Source organism: Hemiscyllium ocellatum, chromosome 30 (assembly GCF_020745735.1).
Source record: "Hemiscyllium ocellatum isolate sHemOce1 chromosome 30, sHemOce1.pat.X.cur, whole genome shotgun sequence".
Lineage (NCBI taxonomy): Eukaryota > Metazoa > Chordata > Chondrichthyes > Orectolobiformes > Hemiscylliidae > Hemiscyllium > Hemiscyllium ocellatum.
In genome coordinates this window covers 25487603-25511221 of record NC_083430.1, presented here as the reverse complement: position 1 = coordinate 25511221, position 23619 = coordinate 25487603, and the positions used below count along the sequence as shown (strand labels likewise).

The 23619-nt window shown below is 41.4% G+C and overlaps 1 protein-coding gene across 12 annotated transcripts in view; it reads right to left on the bottom strand.

Moving 5' to 3' along the window:
- macf1a (microtubule actin crosslinking factor 1a) overlaps positions 1–21004 on the bottom strand; it is a 536531-nt gene extending 515527 nt beyond the window's left edge. For 8 of the 12 annotated variants that reach the window (XM_060847668.1, XM_060847672.1, XM_060847670.1 and 5 more), the window contains exon 1: positions 20740–21004. In XM_060847668.1, the coding sequence (XP_060703651.1) occupies positions 20740–20833 (94 nt within the window). In that variant the 5' untranslated portion in view covers positions 20834–21004. The remainder of the gene's footprint in view (positions 1–20739) is intronic. The other 4 variants (XM_060847675.1, XM_060847676.1, XM_060847678.1 and 1 more) reach the window with 1 other exon arrangement.
- Between the last annotated feature and the right edge of the window lie 2615 nt (positions 21005–23619).

Below are 23619 nucleotides of genomic sequence, written 5' to 3'. Positions count from 1 at the left end.
ATTCCTGGGCTCATTCAAGTCTTAGTTAACTATCTCGTGGCGTTTAACACTTTCAAGTAAATTCAACTCAAGTTGCATGGAGTATCTTAACTCCCTATTGGATCTTTCACAATTCTCTCGCGTAAAATGGTATTTTTATCAATTTGAGCACCAGGCTGAATACTTCATAAAAACTAACTTCAAAAATTATGATTGTCCAAAAGTCTAATTGGCATACTTGTATTTCAAACAGTATCTGCCTACCTGTGGCACACAGAGTGCAGATCCCTCACTAGACCATTCATTCAGTCATCTCAGGACCCACAACTCCCAAGTGGGGAAAGAAAAAAAAAGTTAACTTCTGTCCAAAAGGAATGCTTTAGGACACTGCCTACTTTGAGACCCCATTATAATGGAGAATCTTAAAAAATATGAAACAGTAATTTATTTTTATTCCAGTCACATACTGAGTATTTATAACATTGTTATTAATAATGTTCATAATTTTGCCCTTCTAGGGACACTGGTGTCAATTGGAGTCAAATGACAGAAGTAGTGTGTGAATAGGACAAGGTGTGACTATACCAAACATTGTAAGCTTGTGTTTCCAACACCAGTTCATTGTGCTAAAGCCTCTAAGAAGCACAGATTCACTTTGCATTTTTTAAGTAAACTTTGGCACTTTCCTTATTAACATCTTTAGTAAAGACCAGTACTCTAAGGAAGCAACTGCAGCTCCACAATTGGTCTCAGTACCTCAGGTGATAAAAATTCTATCAGGACTCCCTTCCTGCTGACTGCCACAAGTAGTAAGTGACATCAAGCAAAGAAAACTGCACGACACCCATAATTAAATATCACCATTGCCGTTTTTATTGGTGAATCCAATCAGCGAATGGCAATTGCCACAGAATCATATTTGGATGTCAATGCATTCAACAAAAAGTGAAAGTGCACAGAGAATTCAAACAAAGCCAAAACAATGCAACAATATATTTTTGCATTTCTTAGTACGTTCAATCAACATATAAATCAAAAAGAGAGGAGGGTTGGAAATACCAAATAGTCTGGCAGCCTCCCTGGAGGGGCCACAGTTAAGACTTCAGGTTGATGATCTTTCAAAACAGATGAATATTTCTAGTATTTATTTTGAACTCTGATTCTTAGCACCAATGGGATTTTGCTTCCGTATCTCCAAATCATACTACACACAGGAAAAATTACAATGTTGAACACGAGTTAAAAGAAAGGTTTGGCAGTAAGCGGCTGCATCTAACCAGCATCTGAAAGACTCAACTGCTCTGATTTTCAGCGCAGAATTGAAAAAATCTGGATAAGAAACTACAGATTGGAAGAGAAGAAAAAGATACCTCATCGAATCCTGTGGTCCAGCCGAACTGTGCTTCCCTACTGTCATTCCATTTCCCCCCTCCCCCTCAGGTCAAGCAAAACTCTGAGTGTAGTTTTACCTCCACCTTTACTCCGGGCCCTGAAGGAAGAGAACACAATCAGCCATGTGCACGGTGACATGAATTCTCCGTCTTCTCTCTCAATCAGCAGTTTCTTAACGAATTATAGTCATTTCACACAGTGGAACATCCAGATTAAGGCAATATACATATCGATTGTAACAGTCACCCAGTGTCAACAGTAAAGATTAAGTCATCTGCTGTTACACAATTAATGTTCTTAACCTTAACTGGCTTCACATAATGAATACTTTCCACCTTGTTAAACTGACCTTCCATACTGAATGCTTCCAACATTGTTAAATGGCTCTACATAATGAATGCTTTTCCACCTTGTTAACCTATTACCCTTGCCTCCAGCACTCCATTGTTAACTGCAAGTTCTTATCTGATCTCGGTCATGCTCAGCTGAACCTCTAGGTTTTGTGGAACAAGAACTTAACTCTTTCCCTACCTGCTTATACCCTATACACATTCACCCCACTAAATTTCTTTTCCCCACCCATAATAAAAGTTTACTTGCCCATCTGCATAAATGTATAGGGGCTTAGGAAGGGGATTGAGCTTAAGCTACAGAGTGACATGTTGATATTTCATATTTTATTTCCTGCAGTTAAAAATTGATAAATTAGTTCGTAATAATTAATTAGATCATTATAGTGGATCTGCTATTCATGATCATTTTCTCCTATTGGCAGAGGGTTAATGAATCAAACTTCTACTGGAACTTCCACGCAAAAGCTGCGCAATGATCGCTTGCAGATAAGGACTATGTACAGCTTCTTAAGGTGACTGGTCAATGTTTTCTGTTAACCAGAGATCACCAAACAAATATATTGGGGTCACTGATTAATTTAATTAAATCTTTAACTTTTGTAATGATCTTAGGAGGAGTAGCGAGGCTCAAATATCAGAGCACAAGGGTAAACTGAACCTGTAATTTTCCCAACTTCTATATAACATCATACCACACCATGTTTGTCAGGTTTCAATAAGCAAAGAAATCTACACTAGTAAGTAGATTTGAAATCATTCACCTCATATTGTAGGCTAATATGCAGTAGAAAAGGCAACAGAAGAGACGAGGCCAGGTCAAAGAGGCGTAGGTTAGATGAAATGGCCATGCTAAATTGCACCACAGCCTCCAGGCATGTGTAGCTCAGGTGAGTTGGGCATAGCAAATGAGGGGTTATGGGGATAGGGTGGGATGCTCTTCGAGGGTTGGTGCAGACTCAAATGGGATAAACAACCTCTAGCTGCTCGGTCAGGATTCTAGATCAAGAAACTAGAAGGTTAAAATTCACAATAATTAAAAATAGTAAATTTCTTTAAAAGGATTAAAAAAGTTAACTGATGCCAACCCACAAACTGATATCGACAAACATTAGGACTGTTGGATATGGATTCATTCGTGTGTATGTGAAACAGCAGCTGATTTCCATCCTTAGTTCTCAAACAAATTGGCTTAAAGTACTTTTCCAATGAAAATGTACTGCTGACTGTAGACTGATCTACGTAAAACATAATCAAACAAGCCAGAACTCTAGAAAAATGCATATCATACTGACAGAAATTTTCAATTATTAGGATATCACTCCTTGTAACAAGCCGCAACCATTCTAAAATATTTGCTCTGCATCACTGAACCATAGAACCTAATGCATCACATGGAAATTATTCTCTGAAAATAAGATGTAAATGTTCTCAAAAGTAACAGACTGGCATGGGAGACTATAATTGCATAGTCACTGTATCAAAAGAAAAAAAAACTTACATTTAAAAGAGACTTATTTCAACTGACTTTTCCATGACAAATTCTGTACAGCATTGTAATTTGGAATATAAATACATTCCATCATGGAGCAGTACAACATTTTATCTCTCACCTCCTTAGTTACCAGCTTGAGTTTTTAATTTTTAAAAAAAAAATGGACTGACCAGAAGCAGAGAGATCACCTCAGTGTACGTACGTAAAATTAAAAGCTCATTATCCCAATGCAAGCGTATAGATCTAGATTTAAAAAAGGTACACCAGAGCTGCTTAAAATTCCAAGGCGGAGAGTCAACATACACAGAAAACAAAACAGGATATTAATGCACAGGACAGGTCTTGTGGCACAGCTGTAGTGGCCCAACTTCTGGCCCAAAAAGCTAGGAGTCAACTCCCAGCTGTTTTACATGGTGGTCATAATATATCTGAACAGGTCAATTAAAAATACCTAGAACTAAAGAAGTTTGAGCATTTGCTCTTCAAGACATCCCAACCAATTGAAAGTCGAACTAAGGTGGCCTCAACCATTGTCTACCCACTGTCCTTTGACAAGGGAGCCTAATAAGACAAGATTATAAATATTTTTAAGCTTGAGTTAAGTATATGACTGACTCCACTATGTTCTGGGGAAGAGAATTCCTCGAGATGAATAGCCCTCTGGGTGAAAAATACTCAAAAAAGGGGATTTTCACATTTGTAATGTGAATATTTTTATTATTGTCAAATCATACCAATGCTTGAAGCCAAAATAAATCTTCTCAAAATAACTAAATTGCCTTTTTCCCCCAGCAATTAGGGTTTAGTAATATTTGGAATGGGTTATCCCAAGATATTTTTGCAATATAGTAATATGCATTTGTATTGAAATCACATTTTACATGAGACCTATCAGAAGTCATTGATTAAAATCAGATTGACTTGAAAAAAAAAGTTTCAGAAAAGATTTACAAGGATGCTGCCAAGTTTGGAAGGTTTGAGTGTAGGGAGAGGCTGAATAGGCTGGGGCTGTTTTCCCTGGAGCATCAGAGACTGATGGATGACCTTAGAGGGTTAAAATCATGAGGGGCATGGATAGGGAAATAGACAAGATCTTTTCCCTAGGGTGGGAAACTCTAGAACTCGAGGGCATAGGTTTGGGGAAAAGATATTTAAAAAAGGGACCCAAGGGGCAACCTTTTCATGCAGCAAATGGTGTGGGTATGAAATGAGCTGCCAGAGGAAGTGGTGAAGGTTGGCACAATTGACATTTAAAAGGCATCTGGATGGGTATATGATAGGAAGGGTTTGGAAGAATATAGGCCAAGTGTTAGCAAATAGGACTAGATTAATTTAGGATATCTAGTCGGCATGGACAAAAAGCGTCTGTTCCTGTGCTGTACATCTCTGAAAGTTTGAAGTCTCACTCTGAACTCATAAAAGCAACAGTCTGGATAGATAAAATCTCTCAGATCTAGAACTGCTACATCTCTACAGCCTGAAGAGAATTACAGATGTACTGTGCATAAAGAGTCATACTTTGGAGACACTGTCAAACTTGAACAGATAATGAACACATTGATCAATTCAAACCTGAACTGTACTCTCACAAAAAAAGTGTATGTGGACAATAATTTAACTCCCTTAATTTCTCTCAAGAAAGTAGATGACAGTGGAATTGGCTTGACCCATTATAGTTCATGGGATGAAAATATTCCCACATAGGAAACTTCAGGATTTTAAAGCAAAGTCGTAACAACAAAAAAGTCCAAGTCAGAATGACAAGCAACTTGAAGATGGGGGTGTTCCCATGTGCTTGTGCCCTAAATTTTTGATATGGTAAAGGTTACGTGCCTGGAAAGTGCTAACTGAGAAGCATTGGCAAGTTGCTGCAGTACATTTTGTGAATGGTATTTACCAATGTCACGGTGCTAGTAATGGAGGACGGGATGATAATCAAGTGGGGATGCTTTGTCCTGGATGGTGTCAATCTTAGTGAGTTGCTAGAAGTATATCAATTGTAGCCCAAAAGATTAAAATCAGTCACATTTCTGATTGATCTTACCAATGAAGGAGATCACAAGATGAGTTACTCACCACAGACCACCCAGGTTTTGACCTGCCCTTCTAGCTACAATGAGAGGTTGGCCCACTTAAATTTGAATGATAATGGTGGAGATGGAGTGGGGGATGACACTAGATGTCTAGTAAAGCTATTGAAATTCAAAACAAGTCATCAAGATTGTCATTACATGGCACTTAAATGACAAAGCAGCATTCATACCAGAGATCATCTAAACCCGAATGCTGAATTAAATTTGATGTACAGGCTACTTCCTTATGACAGAAATGCACACAAGCTAACAACCCTATATCAAGGGAGCAGCTGATGGTGGTTAGGCCAGACGATAACCTCAAGAAATCCTGCTGGGAATGAGATGATTGGCCTTCAACAACTATCTTCCTATTTTTGGATTCCTTCACAAGAGGTGGATGTTGCTGCTTCTGTAAACATTTGCCAAACCCAGTTACCTTCAAGACATGTTAGTGAACTGCTTTCTTGATATGCTGCAGTCCATGTGGTATAGATACATAGACAAGATGGTTAGGGAGAGTGTTTCAGGGTTTTGACTTTAACAGTAAAAGAATGGCAATATAATTCTAATTATTAGAATTAAGTCAGTTGTCAATTATGTAGACTTAGAGGAGAATTTGCAGGTGCTGGTACTCCCATGCATTTGCTACCCTCATCCAACTAAGTGGTAGTGGCCTCAGGTTTGCAATGTTTAGATCAAATTAGATCCCCTACAGTATGGAAACAGGCCCTTCAGGCCCAAGTCTACACCGACTCTCCAAAGAGTAACCCACCTAGACCCATTCCCCTCACTAATGCACCTATTATGGGCAATTTAGCATGGTCAATTCACTTGATCCATACTGGTTTCCTCCCACAGTCCAAAGATGAGAACCCGGAATAAACCCTCACAGACAGTCACCACAGACTGGAATCAAACCTGGGTCCCTGGTGCTGTGAGGCATGCAGTGCTAACCACTGAGCCACTGTACTGCCCCAAATTGCTTTGTATCTTGGAGATGGTACACAGTGTTGGTAGGGGAAGATATCAGTATTAAAAGATGTGGATGGAATGCTATTCAGGTCAGCTGTTTTGCCCTGATGGCATCAAGTTTGCCAGAGCTGCCCTCATCCCAGCAAATGAAGTATTCCATCACACGTCTGATGTGTGCTTTATACATAGGAGGCAATCTTTGGAGAGTCAGGACATGAACACCCACTGAATTCACTAAAGGCATCATAGGTTACCTACAGCACTTGGACTGCAGCAGTTCAAGATGGCAACTCACCATCAGTTTTTCAAAGGCAACTACAGATGGGTAGTAAATGATGGCCAGACAACAATGCCAATATTTCAAGAGTGATTTTTTAAAAAATTTTCTAACCTGTTCTTCTAGCCACACTATTTCTTTGACTGGTGCAGTTCAGTTTCTAGTCAATTCCAGCTACCAGGATACTGATAGAAATATTTAGCAATGATGCCATTGAATAGCAGGGGGAAAGGGTGCATTCTCTTATGGAATATGGTCATTACCTGCCACTTCCTTGGAATGAATATTATTCGCTACTTATCAAGCCAGAAGGTTGCCCAGGTCTTGTAACAATTAACATTCCAGTATCTGAAGGATTATGAACAGTGCTAAATATTGTTCACAGATGATTGCACATCCCCACTTCAACTTAAGTGGAGGAAAGATCAATGAAGCAGTTGAAGATAGTTGGGCTGATAGCAAAACCCTGTAAAAACTCCTGCACTGACATCCTGCGGCTGGGATGATTGACCCCCAAGAACTACAAATCACTTTTTTTGCTAATATGACTCCAACCAGCAGACAAACTTTCCCCAACTCCCCCCACCACCCCATTTTCCCCATCAATGACAGTCTTCCTAGCTTCAGTTCTCAACTGGAACTCAATTGGTCATATAGAGCAAGGTCAGAAGAGAGATCAGGTCCTGATTATCCCTCCAGAACTAAAGCTAAGTTTCACACACAGGTTATTGTTGAGTAAGTACCACTTAATGGCCCTGTTGACAAGATCTTGCATCACACTTTGTTGCCCCATCAAGTTATGCTCACTCATCACATTGCACCCATTGGATTTGTTGTTGACGGGACAGAGCAACTTTACATAGATACCAATCTGGCATTGTTGCACTTGTAGTGGAATAGATTGGCTGGGGAGTATGGCTCGCTCAGAAACTAGTCTTCAGCACTATTACCTACAATGCTGTTAAGTCCTTTGCAGTATCCAATGCCTTCAGTCACTTGTTGATAGCACACATGAGTTTAGATCAGATACATTGAAAAGCGGGGTTGCTGTCAGAGGTGGCTTACACAGTTTGGAATGCACAGTGTTGTAGCTTCACCAGCTTGACACCTCATTGTTAGGTATGCCTGTACTGCTCCTGGCATGTCCCTCACACACAGCTCATTTAACCAGGGTTGATCCCCCAATTTCATAATAGGAGTGGGAGGTTCATGAGGTTACTGATTGTAATTGAATACAATTCTGCTGTTACTGATGGCCTATAGTACTTCATGGATGTCCAGTCTGGAGTTTCTAGAATGATTTGAAATCAATTCCATTAGCGCAGTGATAGTGCTGCACAACAAGTTGGAAGGTTTGCTCGATGACCATGCAATCTTTGCAAAGACCATGCTGGGATCAAAGTGATAATATCATGAACGGTTGAAAGTGCAGCTTAAAAAAGGGAATGCTGGGAGCATATTGAGTTGACAAGTTAGGTGAGGAGAGGAATGAGTTAGTGGTTTGGGTTTTTAAAAAAAATTCACCTTGTAGGAATTGATTAATACTCCTAAACTGTAGTATGACATTTATGAACAATAGGGGAGGCAATGGCCTAACAGCATTAAATAAAAAAGAACAAAAAGAACAATACAGCACACGAACAGGCCCTTCAGCCCTCCAAGGTTGAACAGCCACATTTCACCATTTCATACTGAAAAAAAGTCTTCATTTACAGAATCCATACCCCTCTATTGTCTTCCTATTCATGCAATTATCCAGGTGCTTCTTGAATGCTGCTATGGTATTGCTTCCACCACCACCTGTGGCAATGCATTCCAGGCACTCACTACCCTTTGTGGGAATGATCCTGTGCCCCCTATAATTGACCCCTTCAGTGAGAAAAAGCCTCATACTTTCCACTATCCATGCCATTCACAATCTTAAGCTTCTATCAGGTCACCCCTCAACCTCCTGCATTCCAGTGAAAACAAACCCAGTCTACCCCAACCTTCCTTCTGAACTAAAATCCCCCATACCAGGCAACATCCAAAGCATCCACATCTTTCTGGTAGCGTGGTGGCCAGAACTGTATGTAGAATATGCGTTTGGAATATTGCATAAAGTTCTACAAAGCTGCAGCATAACTTGCCTGTCCTTATACACAATGCCCCTTCCAATGAATGCAAGCATGCTTATTTAAAAAAAAAACCAACTAGCTTACCTACCTGTGCTGCCACTTTCAGTGACCTGTGGACCTGCAAACACAGATGCCTCTACAGATTAATACTCCTAAAAGGTTCTGCCATTCACTGATTTCAACCTGTACTGGACCTTCCAAAATGCATCACCTGACATTTGTCTGGATTAAACTCCATCTGGCATTTTTCTGCCTATGACTCCAACTGATCTATATCCTGCTGTATCTTCCAAATGCTCCTCATTATCTGCAACTCCAATCTTTGTATCATCCACAAACTTACTAAATTAGACCAGCTAAGTTTTCCTCCAAAATTATTTCTGTAGATCACGAACAGCAGAGATCCCAAAACTGATCCCTGTGGAACATAACTAGTTACAGCCCTCAGTTCCGAAAAGCATCCGTGCCCCACTACCCTCTGCCTCCTTTGACTAAGCTAGTTTTACCAGCTCAACCCCAGTACAATGAGATTTCACTTTTTGTACCAGTCTGCCATAAGGGACCTGGTCAAAGACTTTACTGAAATCCATGAAACACCAACTGCTTTTTCCCTCACTTCATCATCTCCTCAAAAAAAAACCTTGATCAAGCTAGTGTGTCATGACCTCCTCCACACAAAACCACGCTGTCTATTGCTAATAATAGCATTTGCTTCTAAGTGCATATATATCTGGTTCCTGAGAATTTTAGACTATTAATCCAGAGACCCAAATAACATTCAGGGACCCAGGTTTGAATCCTGCCACAGCAGATGGTGGAATTTGAATTCAGTTATTTAAAAAAAATCTGGAATTGAGAATCTATTGATGACAATGAAATCATTGAAAATTGTTGGAAAAATCCATCTGGTTCACTAATGTCTTTCAGGGAAGGAAATATGCCATCCTCACTTAGTCTAGCCTAAACGTGACTCCAGACCCATAGTAGCGTGGCTGAATCTCAAAATGTGCACTCAGCGGCCTAGCAAGCCACTCAGGCAAGCAGACATGGGTACTGCAGACACTGAAGATTACCAGCACCATTCTAAAGTACAGGTCAGGCAGCATCTGAGGAGGAGAATCAACATTTCGGGCATAAACCCTTCACAGGAACATGCCATGTGACACTAGCAAGCCAGTCAGTTGTACCAATCACTACAAAGAAATTAAACCATATGCATCACCTGGCATCAACCTAGGCACAGGAAAAGGCAACAGCAGAAACAACCCTATTGACCTCTAACATCTGGGGGCCAGTGCCAAAATTGGAAGAGCTGTCTCAGCACATTCCTGAAGAGCTTATGCTCTCTCCTGCTCCTGGGATGCTGCCTGACCTGCTGTGTTTTCTCAATGTCACACTTTTTGACTTGATCTCCAGCATCTGCAGACTTCACTTTCTCCGTCTCACAGACTAGTCAAGCAACAGGCTATTATCATACCCATGGAATCATGCCTTGCAGGCAACGTCCCAGATACCATCATCACTATCCCTGGACATGTCCTGTCTCACCTGCAGGACACACCCAGCAGAGCTGGCTGCACAGTGTCGTACAGTCAAGAGGGTATAGTTCAGAGTCCTCAGCATTGACCCCAGAACCCATAAAGTCTCATGGCTTCGGTTAAACAGAGCAAGGAAACGACCTGCTGATTACCACTTACCATCCTCCCTCAGCTGATGAGTACGATTACTAAACTTAGAGGAATACTGAGAGGAGGCACCGAGGATGGCAAAGGCACAGAAGTGCACTCTGGGTGGAGGATTTCATTGCCCGAGTGGCTCGGCAGCAATAGCACTGACCAAGCTGGTCAGGCCGTAAAGGACATAGCTGCTAGACTCGGTCTGCAGCAAGTGGTGTGGAAACCAAACACATTTCACCTCAGCCTTACCAACCCGTTGGCTACAGATGGCTCTGTCCATGACAGTATCAGCAAGATTAACCACTGCACTGTCCTTGTAGAGGCAAAGTCCCGTCTTCACATTGAGAATAAACCTCCATCATGTTGTGTAGCATTATCACGGTGATAAATGGAACAGACTTCAAACAGGTCTAGCAACTCTAGACTGGGCATCCATGAGGCACTGTTGGCCAACAGCAGCAGAGCACAAGCTCAGCATATTCCCCCCACTCAGTCTTTACCATGAAGCCAGGAGACCAACCCTGGTTCAATGGAGAATGCAGGAGGGCATGCCAGGAGCAACACCTAGCATACCCGAAGATGAGAATGTGGTGAAGCCAAACAGGACTACTTCTATGCCAAGCAGCATAAGCAGTAAGTGATAGATGGAGCTAAGCAATCCCACAATCAACAGATCAGATTTAAGTTCTGCATACCCGTCACATCCAGCCATGAATGGTGATGGATAATGAAACAACTCACTGGAGGCAGTGGTTCCTCAAATCTCCGCATCCACAAAATGGGAGGAGAGCCCAGTACTTCAGTGCAAATGATAAGGCTGAAACCTTCACAGCAATCTTCAGCCAGAAGTGTGAGTGGATGATTCACCTTGCCCTCCTTTAGCATTACAGATACCAGACTTCAGCCAATTCAACTCACTCCATGTGATACCAAGAAATGGTTGGAGGCAGTGGATACTGCCAAGGCTATTGGCCCTGACAACATGCTGGCAATAGTACTGAAGACTTGTGCACCAGAACTCGCTGCTCCAGTATAGTTACAACACTGGCATTTACATGTGGAAAATTGCCTTTATGACCTGTTATATAAAAAGAGACAAATACAACCCAGCCAATTACTGCCCCAGTATACAGTCGATCATCAGAAAAAAAAAGTGATAGAAGATATCAGTAAGAGTGTTATCAAGCTGCACCTGCTCAGCGAGACCTAGTTTGGGTTCCATCAGGGCCACAAGAGTTCCAGACCACATTATGGCCTTTGTTCAAATCATAGGCAAGAGCTGAATCCAGACCACACAGATACCCAGAGTACGGCATCAAGGAGCCCTAGCAAAACTGGAATCAATGTGTATCAGACAGCAGACTCTCCAGTGGTTGGGGTCATACTTGACAGAGGAAGACGGTTCTGAGGAAGGGACACCGGCCCCAAAATGTTAACTTTGGATTTCTCTTCACAAATGCTGCCAGACCTGCTAAGCATTTCCAGCAACTTGTTTTTGTTGGATTTACAGCATCCACTGTTCTTTCAGTTTTTATTGGGACAATACCCAGGCTCAGGCTGACAAGTAGAATGAACATAGCCTGGCATTTGTGTGGCACTAATGACCATCACCAATGAGAGACAAATCCAGCCACTGCCCCATAACATTCAAATGGTTTTACCATCACAATGCCCTGCTATCAACACGCTGGGAGTTATCAGAAACTCAACTGGATTCACCATGTAAATACAGTGACAAAAAGAACAGGAGAGGGGTTAGGTACACTGCACCGTGTAACTCACTCCCTGACTCCTCAAAGCCTGTTCAGATGAGTGCAGCCCCAACACCACTCAAGAAGCTTGACACTGTCCAGGACAAAAGCAGCCACTTGACTGGCACTATGTCCACAAGCATGCACTCCCTCCACCACCACTCAGTAGCTACAAAATGCACTGCAGAAATTCAAAGATCCTCAGACAGCACCTTTCAAACCAATGATCACTTCCATTTGGAAGAGCAGCACATATATAGGAACACCACCACCTTCAAGTTCCCCTCCAAGCCACTCAATGTTGACTTGGAAATATAATGCCATTCCTTCATTGTCACTGGATCCAAATCTTGGATTTCCCTCCCTAATGGCATTGTGGATCAACCCACAGCAGACAGACTGTAGCAGTTCAAGGCAGCAGCTCACCACCACCACCTTTGGTATGTGGGAAGTCTTGGATACTTCACAATCACTTACATAACATATACAGGAAACATCACCAGTTGCAGTTCTGGGTTATGGAGCTCAAGTCAGTGCAGCATCCTTGAGGTTATGGGATAGCACATTTTGGGAAATGGTCAGAGGCTAGTGCGTGCAAGCAAATGGGGAATGAATGACTGTCAAGCTGACCAATAGAACAAAACAGGCAGTGTGGGCCTTCAGAGATCATTGTGCTTGTTAGTAGGTTTTTCTTTCTGTATACTGATGAGGCAACAATTCCTCAGGAGGAGTTGTAAAGAGGTAAGCATAGAGAATGGAAGAGCAGTGATGATAAGATAGTTATTACTGAAGATGAACAGGCAGCTTTCTGCAGCTATAAGCATGACTCCTGGATGATATGTTGCCTCTTTGATGCCAGGGTCAGATGTCATAGAGCTACTGTAGAACATTCTGGGAAGGACACTCAGCCTAAGATTGTGGTCCACATTACAATAACAACATAGGAGGTAGAGAGATTGGAGTTCCAAAGTCAGAATTTAGGAGGATGTTTGTGCATGTGTGTGTTGGTTAAAATTAAACTCAATTGGGAAAAAAAATTTCTGGGGCACAAAATACTGGGAAACACCATCAGAATTCAGATTAGCAAGTTAACAGGTGGAGAGATTTTTATAACAGTCTAAAGCAGTGTTACAATGCATATAAGTGAAGGTAGAGTATAAGAATAAAGATGAGAGTTGCAGAGGCAGATTGACATGTGAAACAATAATATGGCTACAGAGACCTGGCTCAAGGAACAGCAGTACTGGGTGTTAACTAGTATTAACTAGGAAGTCCAGACTAGAAAGAACAGAGCTGTAAAAGTGGAGCCAAAATTTGGCTGGAAAAACTGGAGCTGAATAACAAGCTAGCTTCAAAAAAAAAAAGGTTCAAGGACAGTCAAGATATTTTCCCTCAAAAATGGGGAAAAAAAAAAGGAATGACGAACAAATCCAGAACTCACTGAACAAAAGGAAATAGGAAATATTTTTTTTTAAATTTGCCAGTTTAAAAATATAAATAAGAATGATGCAATTAAGGTAGATGAAAAAGGAGGATTATGAAAACAGACTAGCAGCTAACAAAGGGAGAATCTTAAAATCTTCTATAGACAGATCAATAGTTTAAAAAAGGTTAAAAGGATCAAGAGTGATTAGGTGCAATGAGGGGGATCTGGATATGGAAACAGGGATCATGGCTGAGGCATTAAAAGGAATACTTTGCATGGGCCTTCATCAAGGACACTGTTGCTGGATAGGCTGTGGTGACAAATGCAAATTCAATCGCTATAGATTTAAAATTTGAGAAGGAGGAAGTGTCAGATAGGCTAACAATATTTAAAAGTTGACAAGACACCAGGATAGATGAAAGGCACACAAGGATATTGGAGGGTGGAAATTAGACATTGGCATCAATTTTTCAGTTTCTCTGACTCAAGGGTGGTGCCAGAGAACCAGAGAAGAGCAAATTCTCTGGCGTCTTTCAAGAAAGGGTGTAGAAATTACAGACTAGTCAAGTTAACCTTGACATTGGGAAAATCTATTAATTTGGGAGAAAATGAATAATCATATAGACAAATACAGGTTGAGGAAGGAGAGCCAGCATGGATTTCATAAAAGATAAGAACCATATTTAACTAACAAAGTTTTCTTTGAAGAAAGAAAAGCTACGAGGGTTGACTAAGGCAAGGTGCTGCATACCACCAGAGTAGCAAACTGCAAGTGAGGCCCTGCTACTCCTAGAGTCATCACAAAAGTTAAATATTTTACCAAAGTAAAGTCCACCACTTTAGCTGTTCTTTTTTTAAAAAGACCTAAGCTAACAAAACAGGCCAGGTTTCTGTACTGAACAATTGGCATATACTCAGTTACACAAAACACTAAGCCCCTTACTTGCACACACATACGCACTCTACAGGGTTTGCTGAAATTATCCTTTTGGCTTGTGAAGACTAGCTGTTCCTTGATCTTCCTTCTCCAGCTACTTCCACTTGCTTGAAGGTGACAAGGTGAGTGACTCACAACGTACACAAGTCTTTTACTTGTTGAAAAGGTGTAACTAACAGCAACTGGTAATGGAAAACTGGCTTTCTTCAGGCTTCTGACTATTATTCACAGCCATGGGAGCCAAATCAAAATCACTGGCAGACAGAAGGCCTTTGTCAACTATGAGAAGTCACCATTACACAGACCAGACCAACCTACTTGGAGCCAGCCAAATCCCTATTCATACACATTCCTTAGCTCAAATTTATCTTCTACTCCTCTTCTGCCCCATTCGCTCCAAAAATGCCTGAACATACAGCACCTACAAATTATCAACAGGTAACTTACCTTTTGAAAATGCAGCAATCCCTTGCCATTATCTGTGACTTTAAATCTGTCCATTTTCCCAATTGAATCCATAATCAAAAATACAGAAAAACAGAAGTATACAGCGCATATAAGTTCTATCGTTGCAGTATATGTGAATTTCTGAAAGGGGTTTGATACAATGTCACACAGACCTGTAAATCTGGAACTCATGGAATTTAAAAAGTACAATAGCAACATGGATACAAACGTGGCTGAGTGATAGAAACTATTGCAAAAGTTTTGGATTTATTTTGGGGGGGATGGGGCGGGGTGAAGGAAGATTTATAATGCAAGTTCCAAGGATCAGTGTTGGAATTCATGCTTTCCCCAATTTATACTAAATGATCTACACCTTGGCGTACAGAAGTCAAATTCAAAGTCCAACACAAAACTTGGACCAATTGTAAGCTGTAGGAAGGACAGTGTCAAACTTCAAAAAAAAAGGACTTGGCAAGTTGGTGGAAAAGGGCAAACATATGGCAGATAAACTTCAATACAGAGAAGTGTAAGTTGATATATTTTGGGAAGAAGAACAGGGAGACAGTATAAACTAAAAGGGTAAAACTAAAATCCAAAATTGTACAGAACAGATGGATCTTGGTGAATACGTGCATAAATCATTTAAAAAGGTGGTAGGACAGAGAGAGCTGTTAATAAACCACACATTGCAGATTTATTAATAAGGCTTGGGTGAAGTACAACAGCAAGGAGATTATGTTGATTTATCTAAGACACCAGCTACGGTGTTGAGTACAGTCTGGATACTATTCTTCAGGAAGGATGCAAACACATTGAAGAGACTGCAGTAGAGATCGGAGTGCAGTTCCAGCAATAAGAAACTTCATTTAAGATAATAGACTGGAGACATTGGGACTGTTTTCCTTGCAAATGAGAAGGTTAAGAGGAAATCAGATAGAGGTTTTTGAAAGCATAAGGTGACTGGACAGAGTTAATACAGTGAAATTATACCCAAAAAAGAAAAGGATAAGAGGGCACAGATTTAAAGGACAAAGTATGAAAAAGTAATAATGCAATGTGAGAAAATGATTTTGTCCTCCCACCATTGATGCACTGATAAGTGTGGTGGAGGTAGATTCAATCAAAACATTCAAGAGGCATTAATTGATTATACAGAAAAGATACACAGTGTGCAGAGGAAAAAGCAGGAGAAAGTCAGACTCAAAAGGTTTGTTCAGAGAACAGCACACACAATGGGCCAAATGGCTTCCTTCTACACCAGAATGTTTTGATTCTGTGACAGACTCAGCTGATACATATAGATTGGCGAGGATGGTTTCATGTACATTTGTTCCCCCTCATATCCTGCTGCTGGGCCAGGTCTGAACCAGTTTAGTCAGCTTCGTGCCATCAAGTCACTCTTCCCGATTGACAGAAATCCCCACGAGTGTGAGTGGAGTACATTCTGCACATTTGCCATCCTCTAAATGGCACTGAACATGAAAGACAACGGATATCTCACATGAATGGGAACAGTAGGTCGTAACCAATCGGTTTCTTTGTTCACACATGAACTTACATCATGAGTCTTCACGGGATCCTGAATCAATGCCAAGGGTTCCCAAAGCAACTCTCACTTGAGTGTATACCACATATCACCACAGGTGATTCTGCCCTACTGCTAAGACAGGACATACCTAGGATGGTGATGGTAGTGTCTGGGACATTGTAAGGTATTATTCTACAAGCATGACTATATCAGGCTGTTGTTTGACTACTCGATGGGACACCTCTCCCAATTTTGAGATGTTAGCACGGAAGAGTTTGCAAGGTTAGAGTTGTGAATGTCATTGCCTTGGTTCACATCAGGTTGTCCACACAGTTTCAATCCTTTTAGGAGACATTCTGGTGGCTAGATACAAAAAAACACTTGCCATTTAATTGTCAACTATACGGTTGTTGATCTGAAGTCACCGGTAGCCCTGACCAGCTGAGGTTAGCAACTTCTTTTTTTCCGACAATACCAATTTAATGTGACACCCCACCTCTGTCACTGCCATCCCTCTGATAGGCAGGACTGGAGCCAGAGTTTTCTCTTCCCGATTTAAATTTTGCTGCGTTCCTTCATGGTGTCTACAGAAAACAACATTTCAAAGGCAATCACTTATCTGGAACTTAGGAATTCAACTCTAGTTTAAGATCCAAAATCCAACCAGAACCCACCCTGAGCAATTAGAAAGTAATTGGAATGTAAGTGAGCAAGTTTTAAGGCACGATTCTTCAAAACTGCAGCTGCTTTTGTTGGATGGGCCCAGTACTCCCAGCTGTTACAAGTCAGTTAGTTGCAAGTGTGGGCAATTAATGGGCAGATTTGAGAAGCACAGGAGATATCTACAAAATTTAAAGAGAAGCACAAGAAGGAGGAATAATCCATTAGTAGTTGTGTGGGCAAGACATCCATTAATAAACATTACACCTGAAATATGTATCTAATTTCTCCAGTGATAAATCAAAGATTATAGAAGATTTTATACACTTGACAAAATTTCAGCCAAATGAAACCTCCATTGATCACTGTATGCAGAGATGAAAAATAGCACCATATTCTCAGCTTCTCACTGGTTTGGACATTAACTAGGTTTTGGCTAAATACTTTGCAGACAAGTCTGAGCAAGAGTTATGCTTTTCTATATTGTAATTGGAGACATCACAGCAACATTTGTTGCAATTTAGACCATGTGGGCATCTCTGGTAAGGCCAGCTTTTATTGCCTATCCTACGTCAGCTACACGTACCAACTTTTTTTCTTTTAAATTCATTCATGGGAGGAAGGTGTTGCCGGCCAAGCCAGCACTCATTGCTATCCCTAATTGCCCAGAGGGCAGTTAAGAGTCAACCACATTGCTGCTGGTCTGGAGTCAGATGTAGGCCAGGCAAGGAAGGATGGCAGATTCTTCCCCTAAAATAATCTTTGATTGTTAGAAAAACATATCTGGTTCACAACGTATTCACAGTCATCAGTCGACTCTACTCAGATTTTATGGAGTTCAAATTATACTATCTGGTGTGGCGGGATGCAAACCCAGCTCCCCAGAACATTAACTGGATCAATGGTTTAACCGTTTATTGATAATACCACTGAGCCATTGCCTCCCCCCTTTTTCAAGAATAGAAATTCACCTTATATTTTACAACATATTGAACAGTTTAGATAACAAGAACTAATAAGCATTCTGTACATTGTAAATTCTAAAAGCAGAACAGCTGAAATAGCTTCATATGATTTTCAAAACTTCTTAAAACTTTATGCATGGCATTCATTTCCATCAAATACTTCTGTCTCAATATTACAAAACATTGCAATCCAATTAAAGCAACAATTAAAATTTTAGACAAAATACATCCATTCCGGCTACATGCAGTCAAAAATGTAGGCTGGGCTCAACATCGTTTCACCTTGCATTCACAAATGGAAGATGGATAACAAAAAAAAATGCATAGTTACAAATTTTAACTTAATCTATTATTAGGCATACAAGGACCAAAATACATAGATTCATGTACACACATTCACCAGCTTACATGAAAATACTAACATTATCAGTAACCTAACTACATAAATTAGTGGTAAGGAAGAAATAGCAGGCAAATGTATCAAGAGATATGAAAACCAAAATCAATAAATGGAGCTTAGGGTTTAAAAAGGGAGTAGATGGTGATTTAGTCATAATGACACTGCTCTCAGAAGCCAAAGGCTCAGTCAAATGCTCTAGGGATATGGGTTCAAATCCAACCGTAGCAGGTGGAATTTAAGTTCAATTAATGAACCTAGGACATAAAAGGTAGCCTCAGTAATAATGAGCATAATCATCTATTGTTATCAACAACCCATTTTGTCCACTAAAATCCTTTCAGGAAGGAAATCTCATTCTTAGCTGGTCTGACCTACATATACTCCAGACCCACAGCAATGTGGCTGACTTTTAACTGCTCTCAGTTCATAGACTGTTAGGGATGGGCAACTTGCCCATTTTGGCATGAAAGAATAAAGTAGTAAGCTATTATCTAATTGAATGGCAGAACAGGCTGGAGGGCTAAATGGTTTATTCAAGTTCTTTTGTTAATTTGATCCAAAATTGTGCAATGCCTAAAAGGAAAATTAAGCAAAAAAAATTATATCCGCATCATTTTAAATACTAATTGCAAACAATTCAAAAGATCATTTCAAATATTCTAAAACAGCAATTTCTGGCTACAAGGCACAAGTACTGATACTACAAGCACGAAGTACTGTATAACCAGCACAATACCAATGCGAAAACTAATGGTTTCAAAAGCACTCGATGGTTTAAAACTGTCTACATGAAATCAAAACCAGTTTTAATAGCATCACAACTTAAAAACACGAATTATATACTACAAATCACGAATGTTGATCAGTCCCTTAGACCACGTCCCCCTGCTTGTTACAGGAATGTTTAGGTTAAAACTACTTTTCGAATCAACCTGTTTATACTCAAAAGCAATCCCAGCACACACTCCGCCTTGCCAACACGCATGCGCCAACTCAGTGGCTCAGGTTAACTGTGGTTAGGATGCCTGGACAGAGCACTGCAGGGAGAAAGACATCAAGATGCAGCATTCGTTAAACGGGTTCGAATACCTATCTCTGTAGATATAGGTCAATTTGATAGGCATTGTTTCTCTTCAGGAATACAAGTCAAATTATGAATGCTGCAAACTATATCTGCCGCAGGCTATAGTGATTTTAAATCCAACTGGATGCCTACAACTATATTTTTAAAAAACAATCTCATAACATTCTTTAACTGCAGCTGTTAAAAAGTAGTAAGGTCAGGGTTGCAACGAATAATATACGCGGTTTACGATATGAAAACATTCTCAACTAGAAAGAAATTCATCCAATTTCGCTTTAGAAATAGGATACCACGCACAGGTTCAGCTGACAAGTTTGTTACATCACCAGGATTAAGAACATTCTGAGTAATCTCACTTGCCCACAAACATCCTTTCTTTTGTTCGGCAAAAAGTCTTAACTCGCAATGCAGCGCCTCCCTAGTCTGTCACACCTTGCTCTGACAAATCGGCAGGATGAAATAAAGAAAGGTTTTGGGTTTACAGTAACATTGTTAGATTTAAAACGTTATCTACAAACCTAACCATTCACCAGCTGTCTAACTTATCCAACCAAGATCACAATTTAAAAATGGTCATTTGCTGATTGAAGACAGATTTCTGCATTTTTTGACAAAGCTACTTTCCAGACAAAAGTCATTTCGACACAAGATCAATTAATGGCAGATAGGGACATTTGTTAGATTTTTTTTTAAAAATGGTATTAAAATATGCCGCCAGTAAGTACGCGTACGAATATAGCAAGCGAAAAAACCCTGCATGAACATTAAGATTTCTTTCGGAAATGAGCCCTGGAGCGAAAATGAAAACACAGGGAGCTGTCACATGAATAAGAAAAAGGGCGTCATGAATTTAAGGAGGAATTATACCCAAACAAAACTAAGAATTCAAAGCCCTGCAGGACTTGACAGTATCTTTCTCCTTGGAATTTGTGTTTTCAACTTGGGAAAATTGGAGATTAATATTGGATGGGAAATGCCTACAATAAAATAAAACACCTTTTCAGCAGTTAATTAACATCTCGAAACCAATGAAAGGAACAAAAAAAGGGGAGGGGGGGAAAAAGTGTACAATTGTGACAAATATATCGCAGGGTTGCCAAGACTGTGAACGTTCAAAAGGAAAATTCCTATTTGCGTGCTTGCAAAGGTCTTGAATGGATGCCGGGCCCTTTCAGAAGCGGTGAATATACAGGAGGGCTATTCATTACCTTTGTATCTCTCCAAAACGTCCTCATAGGCCTGAACATACTCCTTCTCCTCGGCGAAAGTGGTTGGTAGCTGACCCGGCACATAACCGGCCATAGTGGCAGTATTCCAGCCGCAATCCTCCCCGCTCGCACACACCGAGTGCGATCGGCCTCTCTCTGTTGTCCTTTCCTCCCGCCGGCTCACAGCACGGAGTTTCCACACTCACTGCGGGAGGAGAATGCAGCTACAGCAGACTCAGGCGAGCTTTCAGTCCCCGCCCCGCCGCTTCCCTGCTCCTTTTATTTTATTTCTTGCTGATGAATGGTTCACACCCGCTGGCGGATCGTTCGGCAGCGCCGCCCGGAGTCTGATGCACTCTCGCACTTAGGCCGACCACATTCCCGAGGAACTGGCAGCAGACAGAGCGCCGCCTCTGGGCTCCAGCCGAGTGCCTCCTGGCTCCGGGATACCAGCCCAGTCAGCGCCTCCCCGCGGCTGCGCACAGCACTGTCCGCCACGCGCCGTGACTCGCGACCAACGGCGATTCCAGGGTCAGAGAATAACACGCTGCAAAAGCGCAGCAGGTCAGGCAGCATCCAAGGAGCAGGAGGGTCGACGTTTTGGGCATGAACCCTTCTTCAGGAATGCACCAGCCTCCACTACTTCCTCTGGCAATTTAGTCCATACATGCACCACCCTCTGCATGAAAAGGTTGCCCCTTCGGTCCCTTTTAAATCTTTCCCCTTTCATCCTAAAACTATGCCTTCTATTTCTGGACTCCCTCAACCCACGAAAAAGACCTTGTCTACTTACTCCATCCATGCCCCTCCATCCATACCCATTCCTGAAGAAGGGCTCATGCCCGAAACCTCGATTCTCCTGCTCCTTGGATGCTGCCTGATCTGCTGCGCTTTTCCAGCAACCCATTTTCAGCTCTGATCTCTAGCATCTCCAGTCCTCACTTTCTCCTCAGAGAATAACAGCCACAAAAAAAATCAGCAGTGAGTATTCAGATATCCACCATTCACACGACTGCCAGGGGAGTACTCGGATATTCGCCATTCACCTGACTTCCAGGGAAGTATTTAGATATCCACCATCCACCTGACTGGGATGGTTGATAGAGTTTAATTTGGATAAGTGTGAGGTGCTGCATTTTGGAAAGGCAATCAGGTCAAGACTTATACACTTAATGGTAAGGTCCTGTTACTGAACAGAGACCTTGGAATACAGATTCATAGTTCCTTGAAAGTGGAGTCACAGGTAGATAGGAAAGTGAAGAAAGCATTTTATATGCTTTCCTTTATTGGCCAGAACGTTAAGTATAGGAGCTGGGAAGTCATGTTGCAGCTGTAAGGGACATTGATTAGGCCATTTTTGGCCTATTGTGTACAATTCTGGTCTCCCTCCCAAAGGAAGGATATTGTGCAACTTGAAAGGCTTCAGAAAGGACTTACAAGGATGTTGCCAGCCTTGGAGGGTTTGAGCTATAGGGAAAGGCTGAATAGGCCGGGGCTGTTTTCCCTAAAGTGTCTTCACAGATGCTGCTAGACCTGCTGAACTTTTCCAGCAACTTCTGTTTTCATTTGTCATCGAGGATAGGAGTTGGGAAGGCATGTTGCAGCTGTATAGGCCACTTTTGGAATACCTCATTCAGTTCTGGTCTCCCTGCTATTGGAAAGACGTTGTAAAACTTAAAAGGGTTCAGAAAAGATTTACAAGCATGTTGCCAGAATTCAAGGGTTTGAACTTATAAGGAGAAGCTGAAAAGGCTGGGGCTGTTTTCCCAGAGCATCGGAGGCTGAGGGGTGACCTTACAGAAGTTTATAAAATCATGAGAGGCATAGATACAGCAAATAGCCAAGATCTTTTCGCTTGGGTACTGGACTCCAAAACTAGAGGGCATAGATTTAAGGTAGTGGGGAAATATTTACAAGGAACCTAAAGGACAACTTTTTCAGCATATGGTGCGTGTATGGAATGTGCTGCCAGAGAACATGGTGGAGGCTGGTACAATTACAACATTTAAAAGGCCTCTGGATGGGTATATAAATAGGAAGGGTTGAGAGGGATATGGGACTAGATTAATTTAGGATATCTGGTCAGCAAGTTGGATCAAAGTGTCTGTTTCCATGCTGTACAGCTTTGACTGTCTGGGGTGTACTCAGATATTCCCCAATCACCTGAACGCCAGAGGTGTATTCAGAAATCCATCTTTCACCTGACTGTCCAAGGGATTATTCAGATAGCTACCGTTTAGCTGACTGCCAGGGTTGTACTTAGCTATTCATTTAGGGTGTAGGTTTGCTCGCTGAGCTGTAGGTTTGATATCCAGACATTTCATTACCTGGCTGGGTAACATCATCATTGGCGACCTCCAAGTGAAGCAAAGCTGTTGTCTCCTGCTTTCTATTTATAACTTTCTCCTGGATGGGGTTCCTGGGGTTTGTGGTGATATCATTTCCTATTCGTCTTCTGAGGGGTTGATAGATGGCATCTAAATCTATGTGCTTGTTTATGGCATTGTGGTTGGAGTGCCAGGCCTCTAGGAATTCGCTGGCATGTCTTTGCTTAGCCTGTCCCAGGATAGATGTGTTGTCCCAGTTGAAATGGTGGTTTTTTTCATCCTGTGTAGGGCTATGAGGGAGAGGGGGTCGTGTCTTTTTGTGGCTAGCTGGTGTTCGTGTATCCTGGTGGCTAACTTTCTTCCTGTTTGTCCTACGTAGTGTTTGTGGCAGTCCTTGCATGGAATTTTATAGATGACGTTGGTTTTGTCCATGGGTTGTACTGGGTCTTTTAAGTTTGTTAGTTTTTGTTTGAGAGTGTTGGTGGGTTTGTGTGCTACTAGGATTCCGAGGGGTCTCAGTAATCTGGCTGTCATTTCTGAAACTTCTTTGCTA